Genomic DNA, 18,336 nt, shown 5'->3' with positions numbered 1-18,336 from the left:
TACCCCTTCTTGACGATGTCCAGAGAGCAAGCGTCGGCACCTCTCTCTTCCCAAGCTTTCGCGAAATGTAGAAGCCTGGTCCTACCGGTGTCTGAAGGACTTCCCTCTCACTTCTTGCTCTTGGAAGGAGCGGGAGTCTTGCCTCTGAAAGAGCCTCTTCCTCGAGGGGCTGGCTTCGAGGAAGAAGCGGATCGAAAGGGCTTCGATTTCTTCAAAGCAGAGGAACCAGAAGACGAAGAAGTAGGGGGCTTCCTAGAAGACTGTGCCAGAAGGTCTTGAGTTGCTTTCTCCTGGAGACTGGCAGCTATGTCCTTTACCATAGACTGGGGGAAGAGATGTTCTGAGAAAGGAGCGAAAAGAAGATCCGCTTTTTGCGCTGGTGAGACCGACTTTGCTGTAAAATTGCAAAAAGTGCTCTTTTCTTAAGCAGTCCCGTGCTGAAAATGAGCAGCCAATTCCTCAGAACCATCCCTGACGGCCTTGTCCATGCAAGACAATACACTGGACAGCTCCCCCAGACTGATGGAATCAGAACTCCTGGACTGGCATCCAATACTCCCAGGCACCAGTCAAGAAAATTAAAAGACCTCTAGTGTCCTGAAGAGGCCTTTAAGGTGAAAGTCTAACTCGCTATGTGTCCACGAGACCTTCGAGGAAGACAAAAAGATCTTCTGGTGGCGTCTACAATACTACCAAAGTCTCCTTGAGCTGAGGCTGGAAGCTTAACTCCGACGTTTTCTCCCGTCTCATACCACATACCAGCTTTGCCACCGAGTCTTGAAGGTGGTAAAGCGAAAGAAGTCTTGCCTGAAGCTTTCCTCTTTTCCATCCAATCATGGACCTTTCTAAAAGCTTGCTTCGTAGAAAGCGACTTCTTCATTCTCACAAAGCCCGAGATCTTAGCAGCTTTGGAAGACGAAAACTGAGAGGGAGGAGTACGTGGAGCTTCAGGTTGGAAAGTGTCCGCAAAGACTGACTGTATAAACGAGTCAAAACCTTGTAGTCCGTTGAAACTGGAGCCAACTGCTGTTCTTCGTCCACTTCGACGAAAGCGTCACTAATTTCCTCTTCAGACACTGGAGAAGTCGGAGGAAGTAAAGAAGAGTCCCGAGCTTTCTCAAAAGAGAAAGAACGGCGAACAGGAAGAGTTCCCGCCTCCGCTTGTGCTTGCGGAAGTGGAAAACTGACGTCCGTAGGCGCGCGTTTGGCGTCCGAAGCCAATCTACTGGCGCCGACTGAAGCGCGCTCAAACGCCGCAGGTGTACACCTGGCGTCCACTTGTGCGCGCTGAGCGTCCACTGGTGCGCGCCGCCGAGCGTCCACTGGTGCGCGCCGACGTCCACTGGTGCGCGCCGAGCGTCCACTAAAACTCGCTGAGCGTCCACTGGCGCTCGCGAAACTTGCACCGAGTCACGTTCGGCGTCCACTAAAGCGCGTTTGACTTTCACAGAAGCGCGCTCGGCATCTAAAGAAACTCGCTTCTTATCCACAAGTTTCGTAGCAGCGGAAACAACCGCTTCACGAGAGCGAGAAACGAATTTCTCGCCTCCTCTAGAAAGTTGCTGGGGAGCAGAACGAACTCTAGAGGGAGACTCAAACGGAGAGAGAGACGAGCGAGGAGAGGGAGAGGGAGAACGCCTCGACCTCTTCACAGGAAGATTGTCATCCTTCTTACGGCGACGTGGAACAGTCTCTCTCGAAGGAAAAACATCTCGAAGTTGCTGCTGAAGAGACTGGAGAATCTTGCTTGTAGGTGAAGCCTCCTTTTCTGGGGAGGGGCTGATCCTGTGAGCAGGAGAGTGGCGAAGGGACGCCTTCTTGCTACTCCCAGGAACCGCCACTTCACGCACCTTAGAGCGACTGCGGCGCTCGAACAGAAACATCTAGGGAAGACTCCGCCTCCGAATAATCCTTACGCTTCTTCTGCGAGGAAAAGCAAACAAACGCACTATCAGGCGACGAGCAAAGTTCCGGAGAACAACTTGGACGTGAAGCGTCCCGAACGCGAGCCGTCCTTTTCAGCGGACGTGATGCGGTATGAGAGCTCCACCCCTTGCGCGGGGAGGAAGCTTCAGAAGAAGAAAAGCACTCCTTGAGAAGACGTGCACGCGCACGCTCCTTGGCAGTCTGGGTAGGTTCGTCAGAAGCTGCCGAAGGCACGCCAGATCGGTGGGGGTTCCTCGTAACCCTCCTTCGACTTTCGACATGCTCTCTCCCCGTAATCTGGGAGTCAAGCAGAGGTCTAGGTCTAGATACGGAATGAGGCCGATCTGACGCACCCTCCACTACACAAGGGGCACTTTCACTGCACTTCTCTTCACTTTTGCTCTCCAGAGCTAACACTTTTGATTCTAAGTTACGAATCGATTCAAGAATTAGCGATAATGTATTACCTTCTACCGACACTGTCTCAGGGGCCGGAGGCAACACTACAGGGGTAGGAGCATAATCTACAGAGGAGGTTAAGCAGAGAAGTAATTTAAATCTTGCCCTACCTGAAACACTCCTGGAGGAAGACCTCCTTAACCTATCTCGCTCAAGTTTTTCTTAAGATAGGTTTCATACGCCTTCCATTCCGACTCTGTTAGTCTTTCACACTCCTTACAACGACTTTCAAACGTACATTCATTCCCCCTGCAAACTTTACAAACAGAATGTGGGTCTACTGAAGCTTTCAGTAGCCTACCTCTACATTCAGACATGGAACAAAATCTAGCGCTAGCAGAACTAGACCCTGACATCTTGATCATTCAAATCAAACCAAAGTCAACGTGTGCCAAGCCACCGATCCAATTCAGATACCAAAGAAAAACCAAAAGGGATACTCAAGTAGCTAGTAAGTTTCCAAAATCTGGACGGAGGTGCTGCAAACAGGTGTTTCCAGCACCGGCGACAGAAAAATTATGAATAGAAAATGGGAATGATTCCTGATACCCGCCTCCCAGCGGCGGGAATGGGTACTAACCACCTGACTCCCACTGCGTGTGTCGTAAGTGTTTAAATTTCTGTCGGATTCGGAAAAATACAGCTATATATATATCTGACAGGTAAGTTTCATGAACAAATTTTGTTTTAATGGGGAATTTTTTGTACAAAAGTTTGGCATGGCTATGGGTAATCCCTTATCTCCTGTTCTTAGCAATATTAACATGGAATTTTTGAGACAAAACTCTTACAAGAAATTTTGCCCCAAAAAAAAGTTATATGGTTGAGGTATGTGGATGATATTTTCTGTATTTGGCCAGTTCACAAAAATCTCCAGGAATTCCTTAATAATCTCAATAATTTAGTCCCTTCTACAAAATTTACTGTAGAGGAAGAAAGAAATTGTAATTTGAATTTTCTTGATGTAACTGTCCATAGAAATGATAGAAATTTCAACTTTTCAGTCTTTCGAAAATCAACTAACATTGCCTCTTTTGTTCATTACTACTCCAATCACCATCAAAATGTTAAATTCTCTGTTTTTTCTGGGATGTTCCTAAGGGCTTTACGTGTCTGTAGCCCGCAGTTTATTGACGCTGAAATTAACACTATTTATGATATTGCATTGAAACTTAAATACCCAAGAACTTTTGTAGATGTGGCATGGAAAAGAGCTAGAAAAACATTTTATTCAGCTAATGACAAACTTGAATTTAGTTAGCATAACATTCTAAAATTACCTTATGATGAAATTTTTTTAGATATTCCTAGAATTTTAAAGCTTTTTAACATAAATGTTGTTTTCAGTAATATTAATGTCAAGAGTTTAGTAATCAAAAATTCTCCTAAAGATCTTCCAGGCTGCATATATGAAATTCCTTGCAAAAAGTGTGATAAAGTCTATTACACACAGACTGATAAATGTCTTTCACAATGTCTCAAAACAACACCAATAATCTGTGAGAACTGGGCAAATATCGAATGCATTATTCGTACATATGAGAGATTTAGACCATCCTATTAACTGGAGTCAAGCAAGAGCCTTAATCCCATGTAATGACACAGTTAAAAGGAATATAATTGAATCTTGTTTCATCAAGTCAAATAATAGAAATGCCTTCATAATGAAAAAGTTGTAGATAAATATAAGCAACAAAATTAATATATTCAGTTTTTACATGTTTTGGACTGTAAAGATACTTTGTAATTTCGGTTAGGGTCAAATCTGTTTAGGTTTGTGACCGTGTGATATCCGATAATCCTGGATTATCTCTTTTAATTTGTACCCTTTTGACAATTAACCATCTGGTATTCTTGATCTTGTTGTGTACCCGAGACCTTTCTCTCCAATTGTATTTCATTAGCTCCTTGACAATGTCTTAGTAAAGACGAAAGCGCTTGGATTTCTGATAATCATTTTCCTCTGGTATTCGCTTATTCATTACTTGTGACATGCTTGTTAAATTAAGCATCAAACTCACATAGCAATTAGAACACAACATCAAGAATAAGTAAAATGATGAAAATGTGTGAAGGAAAACAAACTATGCAAACTATGACAATGGCAAAAAAGGTGATAATCCTGGGAAGCACAGCAGCACAAAGGCAAATGGTGAAGCCTCCCATAGGAATGAAGATTGTCCTAATTAGCATCTGGACCATGGGCTAGTCATACAATGGGACCTTTTTTCTTTTAAGATCTGTCCATTTGGTGTGACTGGGAACCATTCAAATGGAGAAAAGCTACTGGTCATGTCAATGTTTCCAAGAACAAAATATATTGTACCAACTAAATGCACATACTCTCCAGTTTGTGAGATTGGTAGAGAGAAACCCCCAATAACAACTTGAAAACACAAATTTTGATGAAATGTTATATTCATGTCAAAAGCCTTATACATGACTACTGAAAAAATATTTATTTAGCCACAGATTCCCATTATGAGGACTTGCAGAGCCATGTGCACATGAACATAAAGATGATATTTGATTATGTCAAATAAAAGGCTGAAGTACCTGGGATTTTGTTGATCATGGAATTAGCCTTAGAACAATTTTGTGGTGATGAAACAGGCGGCTATTTCATTAAAATAAAACGTGGAAGTTTCACCTTACATCACTCCAAGGAAAGCAATAAACAATTAGCATACAAAGAGAGGGGGGCTGCTAGACTAAAGATCTCACTGATAAAACACTACTACACTATAACCATTAATTTGTAACTAAAAAATGTTGAAAATATGCGAAGTACTTTTACAAGAGTAAGATATTGTTTTCTTATCAGTAATTATACAATTAACATTTCCACTTACTTCTTTAGGCTGGAGGTTCTTCAGACGTTCCAACATGGCTAATCGTTCATCTTCCAATTCTACATTAGCCTTAATCAAAAGAGGATGGTATCCTACTGTCATTAGCCATTCATCTTCCTTCATTCTTTTAATGCTCTCTTTACTAGGAGGTGGTCTTGACTTGCTGTACTGCTTATATGCACTGTCCATAGTTGTCTTCATATCAGCCTACAGAGGATATAGAAATGAAGAACAATGGGTGAAGACTACTGTATGTACTATGAAGAGAATATGCCAAACTCTTAAAATTCGATTGCACCAAATACAGTGCAGAAGGCATTTCAAGGCTTCAATATTCTTATTACTGAAGTGAAACTTACCAAATAGAATGCAGAAGGCATTACAAGGCTTCAATATTCTTACTTCAGAAGGGAAACTAACTTTAAAATTATGAAGTGAAACACACTGACATCTCAATTTGTCATTATAATTAATCAGGATTAATAAAATTTAAATATAAATCTGTAAATAAGTAAAACTTAATATCCTGTCACAGGTTTTGCATAGTGTGAATTGAAGTTTTCATCTATAAAAGCCAGATAACCAAATGCTTTCAATTAGTAATTATCTGTTCCTTTAATAAAACTAAATAACCATATTCCCTTTAATCTTACCAGTTCGGATGATTTTTCATGCATACTCAAAATCTGCTCTAATTCAGCATCGATGACAGTTTGAGGAACAGATCCATACAGACCATCCCAATCATCTTTCTTGTTCTTATCTGGTGGATGTGGAGCAAACCTAAAACAACTATATGTTATCAAAACCAAAATAGAACAGAAATTCTTGACATATAAAGACAGAATAAATGGAAATTAAGATAAACTACCTAGCAAGCCTAAAATATATCTAATACCACATAAAGACACAACCTTGGATGTAGGTAATACAGATTTGTTACCAGTTCATTTCAAAGTAATTTAGAAACCTAAGTTGGACTGCAGCAACAGTGCAAAAGACCAACATTCTCATCATGATAAATGGCCCAATGAGTGGGCAACTTTCTCAGATGGATCAATAAGCTAATTGCTCTTTTTAAAACTCGTTCCTTACCATATACTGGCAACTGAGCAGTACTTATACACATAATTTTTATTTTTCCTCACTTACAAAACGCACTTAACTACTAAGTGACAAAGAGGCTGAAATGAATGGTTGCAATGAATAACAAGTAAAAAATGCGCCAAAGTTTCTTCAAGTTTTCTGTACAGCACTATCATGCCCATGAAAGCTTTAACCACAGCCCGGTGGTGGCCTATCCTAAATCGTTGACAAACACACGATTATGCCTAACTTCAACCTTAAAATAACAACTACTAAGGCTAGAGGGCTGTTTGATGATTGTAGGGTGGATGATCAACTTACAAATTTGCAGTCCTCTAGCATCAGTAGTTTTTCAGATCTGAGGGCGGACACAAAAAGTGCACACGGATAGACAAAGCCATCTCAATAGTTTTCTTTTACAGAAAACGAAAAATAGAAAAATGAATAGTTGGATTGAATAAATAAAAAATGAATTGATAATATATGCTGGAATAGTAATCCCTTGCAAAGTATTGCTTAATAAATGCATGATGTGCACATGTTATAAGAAAACCTCCTCCTGCCCACCATACAAGAGACATGATCAGGGGAGCATGCTGGATATATTAACCATTTTATATATATATAATCTACAATGTCATGATGTAAGAAAAGTTATTCAGATAATGACCATTAAGCTTCCTAGCTGGATACCCTACCTAGAAATCCTACTAATCAGCCATTAGAACAAGACTGTATTCGCGTGCGTATTTTATAAGTTAAAACTAAAGAAAAAAACTACTAAAAATGTTTATACTACCTGGTTTTTTTTAAATAGTTTTATCACAAAAAGTGCCTTTTATGATGAAATTGATAAAAAAAAAAGAATTTGTGGATATTTCTTATAGAAAAATACTGCGAATAATGGAGGATATGTTTCAGAGAGAAATCCTCGGATGTGTGAGTCCCCGAATCCGGAGAACGCGAATATGGGGGGTCCACTGTATGATGAAAACGATTTTCCTCCAGAGATCTTCTATGCAGAGTCAGCAAGCCAAAAGCAATTGAGCAAGGTCTCTCAAACAGAAGGCTGAGGGTCCACACGTCGGCCTTATGATATCAGCTTTGTTACATAAACCCAAACCTCAGGAAGGAGAGGATGCTTCTACTGTGCCTTTTGCCATCTCATCACTTGCATGTCAAACCCTAACAGCAAAAGTTTTCTTCTCTGCTTTCAGAGCATTACAACTGTACCTTCACAAAATTATTGTTTCCAAAGAAAGTACATCCAGACTTTCTGTCATAATTCCTCAGGAAGCAGTGATCAGAAATACAATTCTGTGTTGGCTTGGGAAGGTATTTTAAATGCATTTTCAAAAAACTGTGACAGATGGCAACAGTACCAAACATGATGAAAGAATTATACTCATACTGCTTCTTCCATATCCAAGTGGGTTTGTTAAGATACAAAGGCAGTTTTTTTTTTAACAAAATAAATTCAGCATGCTTATGATATTTTAAGTTAGTCTACAAATATAAAAAATAATCCTGAAATTCATACTGAATTTCAGGTGTAAACAGGCTAAAAAAAAAAAAAAAACTATTTTAAACATTGTGCTATCCAATGTAATTTCATACGGGTGGTACTTTGAATCAAATTGCTAGGCTAACTCTTAGTAGAATACCGGGGCATTTCAAGGTTGTACGTACAGTGGGCCCCCTGTATCCTGGAGAACCAATACGTCCCTTTTGGTAGCATCAGCTTTTTGCCCCTAAACTCTTACAACAATAAATCAAGTGAAGACAGATATTCAGAACTTTGCAGTTTCTGGGAAACATGAAAATACTGGAAATAAAGCTATTTATTTCAAGTATCCCAGCATCTGGCAATTTCACAAAGGAATGATCAATACTGTCCCTTCCTTTTGAATGGGAAAAGTTCAAATTCAATGCGGCCACTCAGGAATTTGATACCTTTATAAGGAAAATCCCAGATGGGAATCCCACTTCTGAGCTCCATGCAAAGCTCCACCTCTTTTTGTCCTAGCCTCACCCACTATTTCTGAACGTCACTATAAGGAGGCTCTCAAAGCCTTCTAGGCTGTGGTTGCCTAGACCTTATTCCAAGCTTATAGCGGTGCTCTATGATTTCCTGGAGTAGCACATTAGGGCTTGACATGAGTTGTATGCTGCAATTTCTGAATGACTACTACTGTTCCAGCACTTTCACTCATTCCATGTGGGACTTGGACTGAAAGAGACAATAACACATCCCTATTACAGTTCTTCCATCCTTTACTAGGGTTTTGCATAGGGAAGGGCAGGTTTCAGATACAAGGTCATGCCCTGTCCTGTTAAGAGAATCCTGACAACTTTAGCTGCAATAGATGTCTCAGAACTCAGAAAAGAAGGCATTCAACTGGTAGCCTAGTAGAGAATTGGCTAATTGGGGAGCTACCAAAGAAAAGTGTTTATGAAACCAAAAAGTGATTCCAGCCAAAGCTGTTCCCTGATAAAGAGGAATAAGTCCCACCTCACACCCAATAAGCTTTGGTATGGCTGGGTCTCTGATGGGATATCCTTTGTGGTCAGTTGTTTTCCTACCCAGACCCAAACAAGGAAGGATCTGCAAAGATTCCTTACCTAATCTAAGGTTTTCCCATGAGATTTGGCAGTCTGGAGGATATTCCATCCTTGGACCTGGAAAGGAACACTGCATAACAGGTTGAATTGACTCCTCCATCCTTGTGGCAGGAATACAATTGGTTGCCTCCTAGACAGGTTGAGGAGGCCATTGGGAGGATTGTCGGGTAGCAAGAAAATGGTCACCTTTTTTAGGGAGGTATCACACCAGTTTTCTAGAACTGATGGCTGTCTTCCTGCCTCTCAGGTTCCTGCCCAGCCCCTCTGTGCAGTCATGCTGCCTGTCCTGCAGATGGCTCAAGCAAAGTCAGCAATCTACTTCAAGGGGTTGCTCAATGCCATAAAAGACTCCATCGATGTGGACAGCAGCCTTGAGTGAGTGGATGCTAAACAAGCCCTCCTGTCAAATAATTGCTTATGTGCTTCCACATCCAGAACTGCAGTGGACCTCTGCCCATTCGAGGTTCAGGATTCAGTCTTCACAGATTCGCAGATTTTTCTGTGGAATGTGTATCCACATTATTAACCAAAAATACACCCATTCGCATTACTTTTCATGGAGAAATATTCACTAATTACGGTATTTTCATATTACTTTTATGAATAGATATATTTTTATGATAAAACTATCAAAATGGGCAGTTAGAAGCACTTTTAGAGGGGTTTCAAGTATTCACAGATTTGAGCTATTTGTGGGGGTTGTGGTCCCTATCCCCCGCGAATCCTGGGGGTTGACTGTAGACCTGTTTGCAACATGCAATAACCATCAACTTCCAGTGTCTCCAAACCTGGACAATCAAGCAACAGCAAGAAATGCATTTCTACAACTGGAACAAATGGATGGCATTCTATCTTTTTCCTCAACTGTTCCAGATTTTGAAGGTTTTGAATAAACTCCTAACTTTCAATGGAACCACCTGTGTAGACCAAAGACTAATTGGTTCCTACTGCTTCAATAATAGGTGTCAACATCAACCGTAACATTGTCGGCAGTTCTATCCCAGACAAGCAAAGGAAAAGTCATATGTGCATCCTCCTTTCTGAGCCGTGACCTTCACAAGTGGATTTTTTCAAAGCTAGTCTGCCATGCAGTTTATTACCCAACACTGCTAGGTACCTGGTGTAAAAACTAGACTTCATCCATTGAGCAATGCAAGTCCATTTAGAAAGTCTGGTTGAATTACCTCCACACAGACAGCTGGTTGAGCCTTGCTTAAACAGTTTACAGTGTCTACTCTACCTGTTAGATGGCAAGCACCCTGCTGCTATTACAACTGTCGTATAAAAGGCTGTATTAATGAAGCCCTTGCTTTAAGGGTGTAGCATTCATTCAAATACAGAAGTTTTTAATACCCTTTGCTACCTCTTTGCACTGTAAAGACCAGCTCCTGCAAAGCTCTCCTAAACTGGGTCCCTAAATAAATTTCTTTGACCCTTGTCATCTTAATTTAGTAGTCCCAATGTACAACTAATGGCTCCAATAGTTAGTCATTTTGACTGTCTTGGCATCCCAGCTCTCTTAGATGAGGACGTTCATCACCAACACACTTAGCTGTTACTGTACTGTTGTCTCCTGACTTTTCATTTCCAGTCAAAAATGAGGATGCTTTTAGGCAGAAATACCCAACCTGTCTACAGGAACTCAAAATACAGATAAGACATTATGCCCACTCCAAGCACTGCAGGTTTATGTAGATGTCATGGCAAATGTCTCAGTCCTTTTTTCTTACACCCTTTCACAAATAAGCAACTTTCCTTGCATGGGCTGAGCACTGTCATAGTGTCCCTAATTAGAAAGGTGGAACCCACCTCTTCCTAATTTGCATGGCATCAGAAGTGAATGCATCCCTGACTTTTGTAAGGAATATTTCTTGCAAAACAAGTCTGAGTTTACAAAGTAATTATTTGAGGTAGTATTCCTCAAACACTGCTGCCACAACATCCAACTGATTATATTTTGTATAATTGTTACTGGTATTTTATGCATTGTTGAAATATGGTGGGTGTCCTATACATGGACAGCATATGGTTGATTCTAGAAGGTGTCTGTTGATGTAAGTTGTGTTGTGACGTCATAGGCTGACGTCATAAACAAGATGGCGGCGGCGTTGGGATGTAAACAATAACACGATGCAGTAGGAGACACGTACGTGTAGGGTTTGATTGGTAGGGGAGAGCTCTCTGTCTGGTAGGAGTTTTTGGGTCATAAGTCTTGTTGTGCTGTTGATCTAAGGTGCTTTCTGGAGTATACTGGAGTTGGAGAACACATACAGGTGGGTAGATTATTCATTTGTGTAAAAAAAAGGTTAGGCTAGGCTGACATTCAAACTGGTAGCAGAGCGTGGTTGATCAAAGATGCCTGGATCCGACAGTGAACAAAGGGAGACTAGATGGAGAAGGGAATGTCCTAGGTTTAGCGGGATACAAGAAGAGATATCTGCTAGAATATATAAATCCCATGGTGTGAAAGGTAGATCATATGGCCCAAATGAAGGGAATGTAGATTGGCAAGAAGGAGAGGAGATAATAGTAGGTGGAAGAAGGAATGCAGACACAAAAGAGACTACAGAAAGAGAGGTGGTAGAGGAAACAGTAGAAGATACCGGGGAAAGTGGGACAATAGAAGGCAGGTTAATGGAAGAGATACCAAATTTCAAAAAGGGAAATAGAGTTAGAGCTATAAACAATGATACAGGACAAGTAGAAGAATGGACTATATTAGGTCTTGCAGGAAAAAGATCAAGCCAAGCATGGGCTGATTAGTACAATGTACAAGACTCACAGTCAGGTGACAAAGGGTGAGTTAACTTGAGGGATTATAGTCAGGTAGAAAAAATTGAAGATGAAGAGAGGTGTTGCTGGGATTTGAAAATAGAAGTATAATGGAAGCTAAAGAAAAAGAACTTCAAGATTGGAGAGGTAACCAGGTATATTAGGAGGTAAATGATGTTGGACAAAAAGCTATATCTACAAGATGGATAGTAACTGAAAAGATAAAAGGGGGGGAAAGGATATGTAAAGCAAGATTGGTAGCTAGAGGGTTTGAAGAAGAGATGGCAGAGTGGGAAAAGGATGCTCCCACATGCAATGCTGAAATTTTAAAATTCTGTCTAACCATAATAATGGTGAAACATTGGAATTGTTATACATTGGATGTCAAAACTGCATATTTACAAGGTGACAAGATACAAAGAGAAGTGTATTTAAAGCCACCTAGGGAAGATGGTTGGAGGGGATTATGGAAGTTGAATAAAACCATCTATGGGCTCAAGGACGCAGCAAAAGCATGGTATTGTAAAGTGGTGAAAGTAGTGAAGGAGCTTCAAGGTGAGAGATGTAGACTAGAAACTAATATATTTTTTGGAAAAAGGACAATAAATTGAATGGCATTTTGTGTACACACATAGATGATTTTTGCTACGGAGGAACTGAAGGATTCTTAAAGGAAACGATTGGGAAATTAAAAGGGAAATTGCAAGTAGGAGAACAAGAGAGTAAAAGGTTCAAGTATATAGGAGTAGTAATAGAGCAGAAGGAGAATAGATTTTCCCTTAATCAGTGGCAGTATTTAAATTCCATAAGAGAACCAGCGGCTAGAAGATATACGGGTAATAGAGTGGTAGAACAAAAGGAGTTAACTGAGTATAGATCAGTGGTAGGGCAGCTGAATTGGGTATCACTACATACCATGCCAGAAATATCATATGATGTTAGCAAATTAAGTAAAGCATTTAAAGAAGGAACAACTCAGGATATGAAGAAGCTCATTAAGTGAGACGGAAGAAGAAAGGATTTATTGGGAAGACTATGCAGATGCTTCATTTGGAAACACAGAAGATGGCCAACATACTCAACTGGGTTATATAATTTCCTTGACAGATGGAAAGAGGAGAAGTCCCATATGGTGGAAGTCTAGGAAATCCAGGAGTGGCAAAATCCACCATTGAGGCCGAAGCCCTGAGTGTTGGGGTTTTTGGGAAGCTATAGAAGGATTAATATATTTCAAGCATTTGTGGGAAGAGGTAGTAGGAGGGAGAAATTTAGAAGCTTTGGTTAACACTGATAGTAAAACACTAATGACCGCCATCAAATCGAGCACTGGTGTACGTAGCAAGAGATTAAAAATAGATATTGCAGCAATAAGGGAAACCATAGAATCCGGGAAAATAAAGGTGAGATGGATAAAAGGAAAGGAGCAAGTGGCTGATGTATTAACTAAAGCAGGAGTTTAAGGGGAAAGTATTAGAAATTATGTAGAGGGTAAAGAGTTGGAGGATGAAGGAAATTAAGAGGGGACTAGGTTAGGAAACAGTCAGAGGGGAGGGAGAGGGAGATAAGTGTGATTATATTTTGTATAATTGTTATTGGCATTTTATGCATTGTTGAAATATGGTGGGTGTCCTATATATGGACAGCATATGGTTGATTCTAGGTGTCTGTTGATGTATTTAAGTTGTGTTGAGACGTCATAGGCTGTGACGTCATAGACAAGATGGCGGCGGCGTTGGTGGGATGTAAACAATAACACGGTGCAGTAGGAGACACGTGAGTGTAGGGTTTGGTTGGTAGGGGAGAGTTCTCTGTCTGGTAGGAGTTTTTGGGTCATAAGTCTTGTGCTGTTGATCTAAGGTGATTTCTGGAGTATACTGGAGTTGGAGAACACGTACAGGTGGGTAGATTATTCATTTGTGTAAAAAAAGGTTAGGCTAGGCTGAAATTCAAACCCACAACTTAAGTATGTACACTGTGTGTTGGTAGGTGGTATGGTATGTCCTGTTTCCTTACGCACCTTAGTAGAAAACAAAGGGCATTCCTGATGCAGTGGTAATTCTGAGATACTGCCAGGGAGGGGGTGTATTACAGCTTTATCTCAACCTAGCAAAACTTAATGTCACTTTAGTTCCCCAAAGAATCGGATGTATATGTGTTCTTGTTTTTTCCTATCCTTAATTGTTGAACCCTTATTGGTATCCTGAATAAAAGAAGGTAGGTAAAAACTTAAATGCCTTATCATGGTCATTTGGATTTTTTAATCAAGACTTAGGTCTTTTTGTTACTTGTCAATTCCTTTATCATATTCCTTTGAGGATGAACAGCTGTTACCTAAAGAAAACCAAACTCCCTCCCAAATTGGCATAGGAGTTTGTGGTGAGCATTTTTCCTTCACACACCCGGTGAACAATAGAGAACTTACCAAGTTTAAGTGCTTTTGCTACATCTGTATGAGATGGGTGAAGAAAAATCAATTTATTGCTGTAGGCAAGGAAAACAGCCCTCTATCCTTGAGTCCTTTATACTAAATTACTTTGTCTATCAAAGGCACTATTCTGGCCAAGACCGACTGTGAGAGAATACTTTGATTATGGTTGATCCATAAGAATAACTCCTTTGAGGACTAAAAGCAACTACAGAATTGGGTTTTTCCTTCATCAAAACCGGTTTGTTATTTTCAGATAACAGGAAATATTAGAAATATAGAATAACAATTTACAGCACAATTATGCAAATGATGCAGAATAAAGATAAAATCAAGATTAATATGCAGAATAAAGGTAACAAAATTAAGACAAAATTTGAATTTTCAAAACATGAAAATATTTTGCATATAGTTACCAGGTGCTGTATAAAAAATCAAGCATGAATTTCTGAAGAAACTATTGCACAATTTACAGGTAATCACTTGTACATACTGCAATTTTCCTATGACAGCTATTATTTTTTCCTTGAAGTCAGGGTCATTTCAAATGAGTGAAAATACCAGCAATAACTATGTCCCAACATTTAAGTTACTAATCTTCAATTAAAGTCATCTACTGTGATCTCAAACTACAGGGACGACTCTGTGACTACATAAATTTTGTTTGCCTTTTTTCAAGATATTTTTGTTAATTCATTCTTGTAAGACGAATTTATGCAACAAATACACAATTCATATATAGGAGTTATGATTATTGTCTAACAAAAATAAGCTTCCTCTGAGGTTAGGATAGGCTGATGAAAAGCTGAACTCTTGGCTTAAAGATGTACTGGATATTTCAGCTTAATCTATGAAAAAATAGTGCCCTTGATACTGGGAAATAAGGTAACTGATTAGGGTTGAAAAATAATTTTGTTTTATATAAAAAAAATGCATTTCACATTATCCAAGCTCTAATCAACTTACCGAACATCCTTCCCAATAAATAGATGGAGGTCCATGAAATAAGCTGCTTCATCAGGAGCAACGAAAGAATATGCTGTTCCTGAACGTCCGGCTCTAGCAACTCGACCTAGTGAACAGATTCAGACAATCATGTCTATTGAAAAGCATTGAGTAAGAGGACAAATATGACTACTCCAACCAAGCTACAGAAATTTTTTCAATGGATATCAATAAGTTTGTACTTACAGGCATCTGTAAAAATGCTTCATGAGAAACAACCTAAATAATGTCCTCAAAAGCACTTACTTGAAAATTACATTAAACTTACCAACTCTATGTATAAACAGCTTTGATTTAGCTGGAAAATGGTAGTTGATGACACTGTCCAGCATGGGAATATCTATACCACGTGCTGCTACATCAGTTACTATAAGGCACTGCACCTGATGGAAATAAAATATATCAAATTTTAAAAATCTTTCAAATAACATTCTCTCTCATTTTCATATATAATTGATCGCTAAATGGAAAATGTCTACAATATATTTACAAATAAAACCCTAGTTTTATAAGCAAAATATGGTGCTTGGATCTCTGCTGCATATACAATTTGAAAATAAAAAATGTCTAAAGATGTGTTCCCTAACACAAAACCACTGACTTTTTCCATATACAACTGAACCACCTAAAATATAAACACAACTGGTTGCTTTAAAGCCGGTAAGTGATACCTCATTTGCCACCCATGAGATTCTTACTACAAGTACCATTTTCAATACAAAAGGATGTATGTAAAGGCTACTTCAAAGATCAGAGCCAATCACATCTTGTAAGTCAAACATACCACTGGAGTAGTGTTGCTTAAGTTGTTTCTCTGTGCAAAAGAACAAAATATGTAGCCCAAAACAACATAGTACAATCTTTGTACCTTTCAAAAAACTGGTCTGACTGTAATATGAAAAGAAAACTTCTTGACATGCAAAACATAGCACAGGGTTAACCCCGGAAGAAGAAAATTGTAAACAAACTTATCAAATGATGAACATGATTACCGAGAAAAAATGGAAGGATCTGAAAAACAAAAAATAGGACTCAAAACATCAATTTACTGTACTACTACAGTAAAAATGACTTAAAATACTACTGCAACTTCATGAGAAATGCACAACTTTAGTGTTCTTTTACCTTTTTAACATATGCAAACCTGATAGCTGACGCATTTTACTGTAATCATGGTTACATATGTTGACGACAACTGGTCAGTACTATCCTAGACACATGGATGCGTTCATGTCTTTGAAAAACATTTGTAAATACCAACATCATTACATACATATGATTTTCAATAACCACACATATGTACTTGTGTAATGCTTGACTCCTAGACTCATTTCTAAGCTTATAATTTGAGAGCTGAACTTTCACAAGGCAAGCTTTTGAACAGGCAAAAAATTTTGGATTAGGCTATAGTTGAACAAGTGCATTTACTTTCCTGCCAAATTAAAGACTACAAGTCCCTCATTTCATAATGGCATATTGTTACTACAAATAGTTTGCTTATCAACAAATTATTATCAGCATATCTTGTCATGCATTACACACTCACATTTGTGGTAAGCATCTGACTTGTAAAACACAAAGGATATATACCATGAAATAAACCAAAACACTTGCTGTCTTACCACACCCCCTAAAAGGTGGGACATAACTACTGGAAGTGATTTAGTCTTTAAAGATTGCTTCAGTTTGCTCATCAAACCTGTGCCAAATAGCTACAGACAACGCTAATAATAGAGGGTAAGTTTCATGTAGAAAAAAAAAACTGTATACACACACACACATATACTGTATATATATATATATATATATATATATATATATATATATATATATATATATATATATATATATATATATATATATATATATATATATATATATATATATATATATCTATATATATATATATATATATATATATATATATATATATATATATATATATGACTGGTAAAAATGTTCTGTAACAACAGAATTCCATCTAATAAAAGGAGCCCATAAAAAACACCAAAATGTAGAGAGAAAAAGTACTATATTTCAGAGACTGCTCTCTCTCTCTTCAGGTATATGAATGAGAAAGTTTACAAAAAAGGTGGTATTTATATATATATAAGCCATTCTAGAGGGCTTATAAACAACTTCCCAAGAATATCTGAACATCTCACAAGACGCCATGAGGTCGTTAACGGTCATTCTCTCTCAGATGAAGAAAGCGTCACCTCCATCAACATCCCCCAAAAAGTCCGTTGGGCATGAGCGTCCCTTACAGGGGCACTCATTGGCCAATAGACCTAAGGACAGGTGCCAGACCCAATCATGGCCTAGAAGCAATATATCGGGGGTTTCTGGGGGGTATTGAAAGAGAGAGGAAACCAAGCCGTCTCCTGGAGGGTCGGGCAGTCAAGCATCGGTCAAGAGAAGGGAAAGACGCACTTTTCCCTCGTGCCCTCTGCCGGTTCCTCGCTCGGTCTCAATCCCGCCGGTACTATAGATATTAAGTTCATTTCACTCGGGCCCTTGTGTAAATTCATTAGAATATAAGACCGGTGTTAAATTAATCACTGAGCGTTTGATTTCTGCATGACCCACAGTAATTTAAGAATCCCACGCGACCCAGGTCGGGGTCATATAATATATATATATATATATATATATATATATATATATATATATATATACATATATATATATATATATATAATATATTATATTATATAATATTATAATATATATATATAATTATATATTATATATTATAATAGATATATATATATATATAATATATAATATATATATATATATATATATATATATATATATATATATATATATATATATATATATATATATATATATATATAGATATATATATATATATATACATATATAGATATATATAGATATATATATATATATATTATATATATATATATATATATATATATATATATATATATATATATATATATATATATATATATATATATATATATATAATATATATATATATATATATATGTATATTAATTAATAAAGATTATATTATATTATATATATTATATATATATATATATTATATATAATATATTATTAATAGAAATTATTATATTATATATAATATATATATTATTATATATATAATTATATATATATTATATATATATTATTATAATTATATATATATAGATA

General features: G+C 38.0%; 1 protein-coding gene across 1 annotated transcript in view; it reads right to left on the bottom strand.

The window, feature by feature from the left end:
• The window catches only part of LOC135217360 (ATP-dependent RNA helicase DDX54-like), a 197,739-nt gene that overhangs the window by 121,124 nt on the left and 58,279 nt on the right, over positions 1–18,336 (bottom strand). Inside the window, exons 8-11 of the mRNA XM_064253200.1 lie at positions 15,416–15,530; positions 15,109–15,214; positions 5,891–6,020; positions 5,238–5,444 (exon numbers count right to left, since the gene is read on the bottom strand). Coding sequence (XP_064109270.1) covers positions 5,238–5,444; positions 5,891–6,020; positions 15,109–15,214; positions 15,416–15,530 — 558 coding nt within the window. The remainder of the gene's footprint in view (positions 1–5,237; positions 5,445–5,890; positions 6,021–15,108; positions 15,215–15,415; positions 15,531–18,336) is intronic.

Source organism: Macrobrachium nipponense, chromosome 7, assembly GCF_015104395.2.
Source record: "Macrobrachium nipponense isolate FS-2020 chromosome 7, ASM1510439v2, whole genome shotgun sequence".
Taxonomy (NCBI): domain Eukaryota; kingdom Metazoa; phylum Arthropoda; class Malacostraca; order Decapoda; family Palaemonidae; genus Macrobrachium; species Macrobrachium nipponense.
The sequence above is the reverse complement of the archived record's forward strand: the minus strand, read 5'-3'. Positions and strand labels throughout refer to the sequence as shown.